We start from the raw sequence: 12,348 nt of genomic DNA, 5'->3' as shown, positions 1-12,348 counted from the left end.
GTTCATGATTCATTCGCGGCTTCACAGAATAGCTTAGTAGATATTTTCACACTTATAAAAGAACCGCTTCAAAACATAAATAGGCACACGAATGAATATCTCTATAGCTCACCGCAACGTTACTGACAAAGGTTGGCGACCCCCAAGGAGCCGCGACGCACACTTTGAGAACCACTGTTCTAAAGATATCATATGCGAGGCGTACTTATTATCATGGACATATCTGAGTTTTTGTGGTATCGAAACGAAGCTTAGATCGATCAATTCTTTGCTTCCAGATGGCTGAATAGACATCTTACCTATCGATTACTCGGGTCATGCATGGCCTCCACGAAGGTGGGGGCTATGATTCTATAGTTTTTACTTTCTCGAGTTCCCGAATTCGAGTGTCAAATTGACGCTAATTGAGGTTCCGATTAGAGAACACACGTCGATAAGCTAAAAAGTTTCCGTTTTGGAAGGCAGTTCAAGGTTCGTGTACCCAATAAGGCGGGTAGCAATGTCGTGAATGATGCCCTATTTTTCGTCATTTGTATGAATTAGCCAAGTTAGTCATTCTCGTGGGTGTCCCGGGGGAGAGAATTTTCTTCAAAGCGCTCTATTTCAAATCATTAAACTTATTAAATTTCTAGTCCTTGCTCTTTTGAATTGCAAATATCGAATATAAAATACACTGTGCCATAGGATGAAATGAGGGGTTTCTTATTAAAGGTTGGGCGTTTAAGTGAATGAAACATTCGTTCAGGAACTCCCAAGATTCCAACACATCAGTTGGACGTAAAATTAAATGCAAATCTGCGATATTTATTTAGAAAAATTTGGTCATCATTGTTTGGAATGATAATTGTTGATAATGTTAATTTTTTTTAAAGTACAGATCTTAAAAGAGTTGTTTGGAAAAAATACTTGTTAAGAACATAATTCGGAAAAAATACTGGCAAAGAACATTATTTAGAAAAGATACTTGTTAAAAAAATTATTTGGAAAAGGTACTTGTTGAAAAAATTATTTGGAAAAGATACTTGTTGAGAAAATTATTTAGAAGAGATACCGATATATACATTAAAAGACCACTATTTGGAAAAGACACTTCTTAAGAACATTATTTGGAAAAATCGGAAAATTGATAAAAAAATATTGGAAAATTATTTAAGACGATACTTATATATTAAGAACATTATTTGGGAAAAGATACTTATAAAGAACATTATTTGGGAAAAGATACTTATAAAGAACATTATTTGGGAAAAGATACTTATAAAGAACATTATTTCGAAAAAGATACTTATAAAGAACATTATTTCGAAAAAGATACTTATAAAGAACATTATTTCGAAAAAGATACTTATAAAGAACATTATTTCGAAAAAGATACTTATAAAGAACATTATTTGGAAAAGTATTTGTTAAAAAAATAACTTGGCAAAGATACTTATTAAAAAAAATTTGGAAGAGATACTGTGTGCATTGGTTATAGGAAAATTATTTGGAAAGACACTTATATCGATAAAAAAAGAAATTACTTAGAAAAGATACTTATTAAGATCATTATTTATAAAAGACACTTATTAAGAAAATTATTTTGTAAAGACACTTCACTTATTAAGAAAATTACTTGGAAAAAATACTCACTAAGATCATTAACATTATTTGCGGAAAAGAACTTGATTTGAAAGCATTCTTTGCGGAGGTAATTTGTTAAAAGCATTGTTTGAAACGATAATTATTCAGATAATTGTTTGAAACTATATATTTTTGAGAGAACCGCGTGAAAACGTGAGGAGAAAAAAATAGTTCGGAAAAGATACGTGACGATAAAAGTTGCTTGGAAAAGTTTTAGTCGCTGCGGAAATTGTCTAAAGCCGATTTATGTTAAAGAGATTGCTTGGAAAAGATTCTCGTTAAAAGATCTGTAAGATACCTAGTTGATTCTTTTCACTATATTATAGAAACTAAATAAAATAATGATAAAACGTACCTGTACGAAAGAGCAAAAGTCCGGGTATGAATAAAACCAGCGGTATGAGCCGAATGCGTGTCTTGTAATCACCGGTAGATGCAGATATTATCCATGCCATAATAACAACAATAATAATGATAATAAAATAGCCATCAGAATGGTTCGGGATAAAACGTCGCGATCATAATATAACACAAAACACACACACACGCACAACACTAATTGAGTCGCGCAAGATGTTTCAACACCTGCTGCTTCCAACGGCGAACATTACTCGATTCCTTCTTCTTTCATTATGAAATCACATTCATTCATTTCATGAATCGCGCCACCACCAAACGAGAAAAAGAAGATATTTTGTTTTCTTTCTTACTTCTGACTCGCACTAACCGGAAAAATAATGACGTAATAACCGAAGTGAAACCCTCGGAGAGAAAGAGATAATAAATAAACAAGTGAAAAGAACAGCTGCTGCTGTATCCGATGCTTCCTGGCTGGCGGACGCGTGTTCTTTTCCCAAAGCTTTGATCTTTTTTTTTTTGTCTACAATCAGTTGGCGTGATTTCTGTTGGCGGTATCGAAGTTGTTGTTGATGCCAAACTTCAACCGTTAAGGAAAAATATTTAAATAGTTAATTTTTTTAATGAGTTCTTTAACGAAATTTCAAAAATGTTTCAATAATTTTAAAGGCTTTCTGTTCGCGAAAGATCATAAAATTTGTTCTTACTCATTATGGAACGTGTTGAAAGAATACAATGCTTTGGAAAAGATTCTTGTTTGAGAGAAGTATTTAAAAGATGTTTTTTAAAGCATTGTGTGAAAAAGATACTTATGTTGCGAGAAGTATTTAAAAGAGATGCTTTTTTAAAGCATTGTATGGAAAAGATACTTATGTTGAAAGAAGTATTTAAAAGATGTTTTTTAAAGCATTGTGTGAAAAAGATACTTATGTTGCGAGAAGTATTTAAAAGAGATGCTTTTTTAAAGCATTGTATGGAAAAGATACTTATGTTGAAAGAAGTATTTAAAAGATGTTTTTTAAAGCATTGTGTGAAAAAGATACTTATGTTGCGAGAAGTATTTAAAAGAGATGCTTTTTTAAAGCATTGTATGGAAAAGATACTTATGTTGAAAGAAGTATTTAAAAGATGTTTTTTAAAGCATTGTGTGAAAAAGATACTTATGTTGCGAGAAGTATTTAAAAGAGATGCTTTTTTAAAGCATTGTATGGAAAAGATACTTATGTTGAAAGAAGTATTTAAAAGATGTTTTTTAAAGCATTGTATGGAAAAGATACTTATGTTGAAAGAAGTATTTAAAAGATGTTTTTTAAAGCATTGTATGAAAAAGATACTTATGTTGCGAGAAGTATTTAAAAGAGATGCTTTTTTAAAGCATTGTATGAAAAAGATACTTGTTGAGAGAAGTATTTAAAAGATGTTTTTTAAAGCATGAAAAAGATACTTGTTGAGAGTAACGTTTTACGTTGAATTCATGATTCGGGTGAGATTTCTAGTAATAGAAGTATTAAAAAAAAGATTCTTTTTAACGTAATTGATACCAATTTGTTCCCACTCATTGTGGAACGTGTTGAAAGAATAATTTGGCAAAGATGCTTCTTGAGCGAGGTATTGAAAAAAATTGTTTTTAAAGCATTTAAAAGGAGTTTTAAAAGAGATGCTTTTTTTTAAGCATTGTATGAAAAAGATACTCGCTGAGAACAAGTTTTGAAGTTGACTTCGTGATTCAACTGAGTTGTCTAGAAATAGATCGCAACCACGAAGAATGATTCCAATGATAAATGTAACGATTCGTTTTTAATTTAAACTCTTAAATTTAATGATTCCAATGTAAATGATACCAATGGGAGTGATTTCTAGTAGATAATCGTTCATTGCGCGAGCAATTTTTAAAAAGAAAACAATTTGTTGAGAGAATTTTTTGGAAAAAATACTTAAACTTGACTTAATACTTAAACTTATTGGTTGCGAGAACTTTTCGGGAAAGATGTATTCTTTGTAGGAAATATTGTCGGAGACTCGTTTATAACGAGGTTGAAAAAAAAAAAACAGCGAAAACATTCGTTACACGTAAACTTCGTTATATCCGTACGGTCTGGATAAACACAGATTCTAAATTCATGGGAAATGGGAAAATTTCGTTATATGTGGAAATTCGTGATATCCGTGTCCGTTACAAGTGAATTCGATTGTACCTTTTGAGAGAATTTTGTTCGAAAAAGTACTAGAAACTACATGGAGTATTTGCGTAAGAAAGACGCTCATTGAGAAATAAGTTCTGTAAAGATGTTTTTTTTCAGAAAAGATACGCATATTGAGAAATTTGTTCAGAAAAAATACGCATTCAGAAATTTGTGCTGTAAAAATGTTTTTTGAGAAATTTGTTTGGAAAAGATACGTATTGAGAAATTTGTTTGGAAAAGATACGTATTGAGAAATTTGTTTGGAAAAGATACGTATTGAGAAATTTGTTTGGAAAAGATACGTATTGAGAAATTTTTGCGAGAAAGATATCTGTTGACATCATTGTTTGGAAAAGATATTAATCTATTACTAAAGTCTACTTTGTTTCAAAAAAAGAAATTTATTGAGAGCAATGTTCGGAAAAAAAATTATCTAATTTCTGTGTAATAAAGGCACAGCTTATATAGCTTTTAAAGATAGTTTTTAGCTCTTGCTACGGTCTATTCACTAACTTTTCTTCCTGACATTTTTGGTTCCAGGACTTTTAATGAAGTTTTATGAATATTTTAATTGAAGATAATATGAGATTAATCCCTAATACTATAAAATTCTCAAAAAAGGGTAAATTGAATAGATTTTATTAAAATTTTTGTATTTATCAGATTCTTGAAGGAAAATTATTCGTGGCCTATACACGAAGTTACAGCATGTGAAAAAAAGGTTATTTGTTAATAATAAATTTTTTGGAAAATATTTCATAAATTTTAGAAAATATACAGTAGTTCATTATTATTGTTAAAAATGTATTTGAAAAATATTCTAATTGAGATAATTGTTTAAAAAAGATATTTGTGTCGAGGACGTTGTTTGGATTAGATACCTGTTGAGAACATGGCTTGGATTAGATAGCTGTGTTGAGATCATTGTTTAGAAATATATTTTGCCTGAGAGAATCGTTTGACAAAGATGTTTCGAGTGCTGTTACAGAGAACCGATTTATTGAAAGCATCTTTTGGGTATGACGCCATTTGCTGAAATAATTTTTAAAAAATATATCTCTGTTAAGACCATTTTTTAATAATCGTTAAGATAATCGCTCGGAAAAGATACTTGTTGAGACCAATGCTTAGAAAAGATACTTGTTGCGATCAATACTTAGAAAAGGTACTTGTTGAGATCAATGCTTAGAAAAGGTACTTGTTGAGATCAGTGCTTGGAAAAGATACTTGTTGCGATCAATACTTAGAAAAGGTACTTGTTGCGATCAATACTTAGAAAAGATACTTGTGTTGAGATCAATGCTTAGAAAAGATACTTGTTGAGACCAACGCTTAGAAGAGATACTTGTTGAGACCAACGCTTAGAAGAGATACTTGTGTTGAGATCAATGCTTAGAAAAGGTACTTGTTGCGATCGATGCTTAGAAAAGATACTTGTTGCGATCAATGCTTAGAAAAGATACTTGTTGCGATCAATACTTAGAAAAGATACTTGTTGCGATCAATGCTTAGAAAAGATACTTGTGTTGAGATCAATGCTTAGAAAAGATACTTGTTGAGATCAATACTTAGAAAAGGTACTTGTTGAGATCAATGCTTAGAAAAGATACTTGTGTTGAGATCAATGCTTAGAAAAGATACTTGTGTTGCGATCAATACTTAGAAAAGATACTTGTTGCGATCAATGCTTAGAAAAGATACTTGTGTTGAGATCAATGCTTAAAAAAATTAAATCTTGTTAAATCAGAATTTTCTCAAAGCAAAAATTAAAAAAAAACAAAAAATATTCCACGAATAAAATTTTATTTAAAACATCTTCACATACATTTCTTGAAGAAGTTGTATTTCCTGAGCCAATCTGTAAAAGAATCCAGGAGGAAGCAAATTTTTCCACCCCCATTTTTTCAAGTCTATTAACCCGTAAAAGAGATCCTTATTCTAAGTATATTTTCGTTATAACGAATTCACGCATCACGACAAAAATACATTTTCCGAGTTGATTAAATATGATGGCAAGAAATATTTTCCTCGTTACCAAATAATGCTTCCGTAATGATGGTCGACCATCAAAATATTCCAAGAAAAAATACTCATTCAGAAGAAGATCTGTTCTGTAAGTGGGTGAACGGGCCTTTCTTTTGTAAGAGAAAAAAAATCATTTTCCTACTAAGATAAAACTATATATACATGGGAAAATAAAAAAGAAATGGTGGTGCTCTCGTTCCGTAAGTAATAAGCGAGGAAAAACATTTCGCACACACGGAATGTTTTACTGTAAATAAATCTTAAAATAGAATTTTTTCCTCTCGGAGCGCATCCATGACTGACGAGCAAAAAACTCCAAAGTTATTAAAAATATCACGTTTCTAGCATTTTCATTTTTAGCTCGGCATCACCGGGGTGGGGGGGGGGAGTAACAATGTGCTGCACACGTGTTTCCCGTGTGTGTGGGAGATCTATCATGTTAGTGCAACGAGTGTGTAACCAGATAATTCTTTAATCCACGGTGAAACAGTCAATTTAAAGTCGCGGTGTTCCCTTCTCTCCTAGACTTGAAGAATGTACACCATGTTTTGCTACAACTGCCCCCCCCCCTTCCAGAAAAATGTTTTCTTGAATGATCTTTAACGTTGCGATGGATTTGAAAACAATGAATTGCATAGCACTGATTTTCTGCATTACTATGACTCCTAAAACTTTACAATGTCTCGAACTATGCTGTTTGTGGTAAACGTTACCATGTGTCTTTATGAGTAACTTACCTCGGCCCGGTGGATATGATTCGCCATACGGGGGTTCCCCGAAGGAAGCATTTGTTTTCTCAAAGTAATAAAGAAGAAGAAAAAAAGAAGAGGAAAAAAAACATTTTACCCCAGAGGGAGCACCATTAACATCTCGCGTTAATGTTATACCATGTCGTTACCTCGCATTAATGTTATACATGTCGCGTTATGCCATGTCTCTTTATATGAATGGACCTGACCATGCCCCGAACTAAGCTGCGCTTAACAGACGTGACTCGAACTATGCCATCCATGGTAATGGTGTCTCGAACTATAAAAAATGCGGCAATGGCTTCTCGAACTTGAACATGTCTCGTATTACAGTGTATGCTACTGTTGTTCATGTTTCTTGACTTGCTATACGGCTATTACAGAAGAGGCAGCATGCATCGGTTATGCCATACGTGACAAACGTGGCCGCGTCCCAAACCATGTTGTACATGACAGACGTGACTGTGTCCAAAACAGATTGTGTGACATTTCTAGTGATTTCTCAAAACTGTGCTATAACTGACAGACTTAATGCATCGAACTGGAATGCGCACCACAGACGAAACTATGGTTTGTCGAACCAAGGCATATCGAGCAATTAAAACTGGACAATGGATCCTTGAACTTGACCATGTCTCAAACTGTGACATTACTGAGACATTAAGTCTCGATATGTCTCTATGTGAGACCATGCTTTGAACCGTGCTATATGTGACCATCTCTAGAATTGTGCAGTTTGCGACCATGTCTTAACCTATGCTGTACAACATGACCATGTACCAAATTTATGCTATAAGTGACCATGTCCCAAAACTATGTTTCTCAAACTATGCTATACTCGACGGACTTAATGTCTCGAACTAAGATACTCAAGGCGGACGCAACAATGATTTATCGAACTACACCATTCACAAAAATGTCGTCTTGTGCTATCAAAACGAGAAAACGCGTCAAACTATGATATACGTGACCGTGTCACGCAGTGGCGTAAGTAAGCAAGTGCACCCGCACAGGGCCCACTTGCTTGGAGAGGGGTGCAGAATGGGCCTAAATGGGCCATTCGGGACCCAAGTATGGCCCAGAAGGGGTCTGAATGCAAATTCTTGGACACAGGAATGGCTAGTTACGGTCCTGGTGTAACGATATAAATTATATTTGACCATATCTGGGTCCACTTTATAACTCTCATCATGTGAGTTGCAAACGCATAGTATTCAGAAAATACATTTTAAGAAAAATTCACTTGCTGCTAATATGCTAAAACTAGATGGCAGCATCTAATAGACTCATTTCTAGACAAAATTCCTCTTTTCTAGACTTCAACATTTCGACGCAACTCATCCTTTCGAACGGGGGGGGGGGGCGGATATTCTTGGCCACCAGAAATTTTTCTGGAAGATCTTCCAGGAACTAAATACCAATGACCAACATATCCAAGCCACGAAAAGAGCGAGCGATGCGTATCGTTCTCTCTCTCTCTCTCTGTGATTAACTGGACATTCAATCGAATTCATAGAGAATTAATTCAAACCACCCTTTGACTACATTGAATAGCCTAATAACCTCGCCATCTATAACATATATCAGTACACGATACGCATACTCTCGATGCAAGAAGCTCAGCGATGCATTCCATGTTGAGAAGCGATTTCTACTTCCTGTGCATTCTCATTGTACGTCTTAAACACAATAGATCCGAAGATACACGGACATTCGTTGGATTCATAACTAACGGAGTATGGCCATGCCGTCAAATAATAATAATGACGTTTGTACGCGAATTCTTTTCTTCTTGTTTAAGAGAAAGGTCGCCAATTAAATGAAGGGACCGAAAAAACGGCAACACACACAATAATCAGTCGCTGCTTATGATAAGAATAGATCCGATATCGCGATCTCGATTCGAAGGTCTCCACCTCACAAGATATTTGGCCATGAAGTCCGACGGGGAATGATCCCGATAACCCGTTATTAAAAATAACTCTGACCTTGTTAGACAAGACCGTAACGAGCAATAAACCGACATCCTGAATGTGTTCCGATGTAATACGACCGTGTAGGGCCTAGTCTACATATAAAACTCTGTATCTGTTGGCGGGATGGATAAATGGATGGTGGTCAGTAAATAGTTGACCGCCATATGACAGGGTAGTTTGTACACTAACATCCTCGAAGTCGTGGCGTTTTATATTTTACACGTGGATATTCTGGGCATTTTCCGCAATGACCTTGGTGACTCATTTGGGAACTCGTAAAGCACCGAGACAACCGTAATCGAACGAGTATTATAGTCTTCATACTTATATTTTACAAGTGGATTTGCTCGCGTGAATTTAGTAATATGAAAATTGCTCGGTGATGATCCCCCATATAACATTTGAACCCCCTCATGGGCCCCATCCCTCATTGGGGGGTTGAATTTCGAGAAACCCTGTCTTAATTTCTGTATTATAAAATATACTACTGAGCAATAGAGTTCAGTGGTTGAATATATCAGTGGTAGTCAGGGGCGTCGGAACTGTTTCGAACCTGTGGGTGCCCGTCTTGAGATTCATATATTCTGTGGGTGCTCGAACCCGCTCTACAAACTTCCGTGGGTGCTCGAGCACCCCCGGCTCCGACGCCACTGGTGGTAGTAATATCTTCAGTGGTTTGTGCTCAGCGATGATTGCTCCATATAACCTTTGAACCCCTCTTATGACCCCCGTCAGAAGTCAAACTTCGATAAACCCCTTCTTAGTGAATCGTTACGTCATGAAGTAAAGCTACTGCCCAAATTTCATATTCATAGCTTCAGCGCGATTTCGGATCGGCGATCAGTGAATCAGGACATGTTATTTTATATATACAGGGTGATTCAGAAAAGATGGCAAAAGCTTTAAGAGGTGATAGTACACACCAATTGCCATAAAAGAATGCATGGTCTAACTGCATTATTTTAACCATGCATTATTTTAATGCATGCGTTAAAGGCGCGGACGCCAGCCCTGTGAAGTTATTCCAGCGTGCAACCGTTCTAACAGTTGTACCGTACGGGATAATGGCGCACTTAAGTAATACTGAGAAAGCAGACATGCATTTCATTTACGGAGCTGAAAAACTGGGGAAACCGCGAGACACCCAGGCTCTGTCGCAAGAAGCAACGTAAGCTCTTCGGCCCCCCTCCCCGAAGGGGGGAGGTCCAGGGCATCACCGGCAAAACCAATATTTACGAAGCTGCAAATGGAAGTACCACAGAGGCAGCACGAATGTACGGTGAACGTTTTCCCCACAGGCGGTTGCCCAATCCGAAAACATTTGCGCCCGTACATTACCCCGTACGCTACAACTGTTAGAACGGTTTCGCGCTGGAATAACTTGATAGGGCTGGCGTCCACGCCTTTTATTCACTGTGACTCCGATTTGCATAAGGTTTCTTCTTCTTCGCCGGGTTACATTTGGATGCATGGTGTTCTTTTTCTCCCGATAAATCCAGGAATGCCGTTTTTACGTTTGCGGAGCGGCCGTTTCGAAACGCGCATTTGCGTGTTTCATGTTATATCATGCATTCTTTGATAACAATTGTTTGTAGTGGTGTGTACTATCACCTCTTAAAGTTTTTCCCATGTTTTCTGAATCACCCTGTATAAGTTATTGTGAACATTCCGGAAAGAGTTGAGCTAGACGGACTTGTGTTGCCACCTGTCGAACATAAACAAAACTATCTATTAGGATATTTAAAGTAGAATCGGGTGTTGGTTTAAAACCGGATTTTCGCATGAAAATGCATGACTTATGTATGGTACCATATTTTTTTTGTATTTATGCTGCATACCGGTGTATTAATAATTCATGGTCCATCCTACCCATCCAGTTGAAAATTTTGAACAATTCTTCTCTGCACCAGTGCCGCCTTAACGCATGGGCCCACCCGGGCATGGCCCGGGGTCCTCAAGAGAAGTGGGGCCTCACAAAAATTAGATTCGGTTGAAATTTTCTAGGATTTACGAGGTAGGGTCTCCGAAAAACCACTTGGCCCGGGGCTCATGATACTCTGAAGACGGCCCTGCTCTGCCCCTCTTAACCAAGTCTATGTTCCTCTCTAGGTACTGTCCTACGGCATACTCCAGTCCAATACGAACTTGGCCTCGGAAAAGTGGAAGAATGACTTTAGGAGAACGCGAAGAGACTTTCTTAAAAGGGAAACCAAGCATTCTATTCGATTTTATAACCACCGTTGTATGATGTTCAGAAAATCAAGCCGCTCGTAGTCCATGGCATGAGTTTCATTACGTACAGGCGGGGTTTGTGGCTTTCATTTTACTAGTTAGAGTGCGGATCTTTTCTCTCCTGAAGAGAGCCGGCTATGATACGATGACAACTTTTCTAATGAAACGATCAGGGCCGGTCTTAGACCAAGTGACGCCTGGCGCAAAAGCAGTAGTCAGCCCCCCCCCCACTCCCAGGCGCAAATCGTGTCGGAGGAGGAAATTTTTGCTAGTCATTTCTTGTCCTATAAAATACGGGACAGATTTATTCTACCATATTATCAGACTCTTGGTGTGTTGATCGTCTCCATCCCCCCCCCCCCTTCACCTCTTGGTTGGATATTAAGGGACGAAGAAGTAGGAAAAGCTTTCTTCCTAGAATGGGATTACTGCTATTCAACTTGTAAACAAGCATAAAACCAAACTTGTTTGGTTTAGTTAACAGATTTAAAAACATTAAAAAAGCAAAACAGCACACATTTATGCAGGGTACTCATCCAAAGAATCTCTTCTTCACACTCATTTTGATTGAATTTTATGGTAAAATATGCAGAGTGCAGGCATCACGTACGGGCTAAGATGCTAATAAAAGTGGTTAAATTACAGTGATATTTCCGTATGTGTGTGATTTCTTTCATTTATAAAACTCATGAACTTCATTTGAAATTATCCCTTCAGACCCAGTACTAAGAAACAGAAGGGGCAGGTAAACACTAGTTAAAGCACCGGGACCTGCAGCTTGGTCAGGCCCCCCCCTAACTCTTCTGAGGCAACTTGGGTGGTTCCCCGAACCGAATAGGGGGGGGGGCACTTATAAATCCTCCTTTTTCTGAGCATAACTATTTCAAGGAGACTCCAAGACTGCTCCACTACACATGCCTACATTGCTCTCTACCCTAGAGCCTCCTATCGAGAGGGGGCCAACTGTCCCCTTACATCCATTATTGACGTACCGAAAAAATGATTTTGGGTCAGAGCCAATGTTATCTGCCAACCAAGATTCAACTTCCTTTTTACTATCCCTTATCGCTTTCTTCAACAGTCTTCTTTTATCAGTAAACAATGATAGGTCACCTCGTCCACTTTTATACTCTCTGAATGCTCTTTTCTTTTCAAGATAAAGGTTCCGCACGCTATCCGTGAACCATAGAGGGTGCGATGTAC

The 12,348-nt window shown here is 36.8% G+C and overlaps 1 protein-coding gene across 1 annotated transcript in view; it reads right to left on the bottom strand.

Moving 5' to 3' along the window:
- Positions 1–2,478, bottom strand: part of LOC149065896 (uncharacterized) — a 53,816-nt gene extending 51,338 nt beyond the window's left edge. The window contains exon 1 of the mRNA XM_089253346.1: positions 1,979–2,478. Within this exon, the coding sequence (XP_089109472.1) occupies positions 1,979–2,078 (100 nt within the window). The 5' untranslated portion in view covers positions 2,079–2,478. The remainder of the gene's footprint in view (positions 1–1,978) is intronic.
- Positions 2,479–12,348: the final 9,870 nt, after the last annotated feature.

Source organism: Pholcus phalangioides, unplaced genomic scaffold (assembly GCF_987345545.1).
Source record: "Pholcus phalangioides strain wild (caught in Gottingen) unplaced genomic scaffold, Ppha-v1.0 ptg000037l_1, whole genome shotgun sequence".
NCBI lineage: Eukaryota > Metazoa > Arthropoda > Arachnida > Araneae > Pholcidae > Pholcus > Pholcus phalangioides.
Note: the sequence above shows the minus strand (reverse complement) of the source record. Positions and strands in the feature narration are given on the sequence as shown.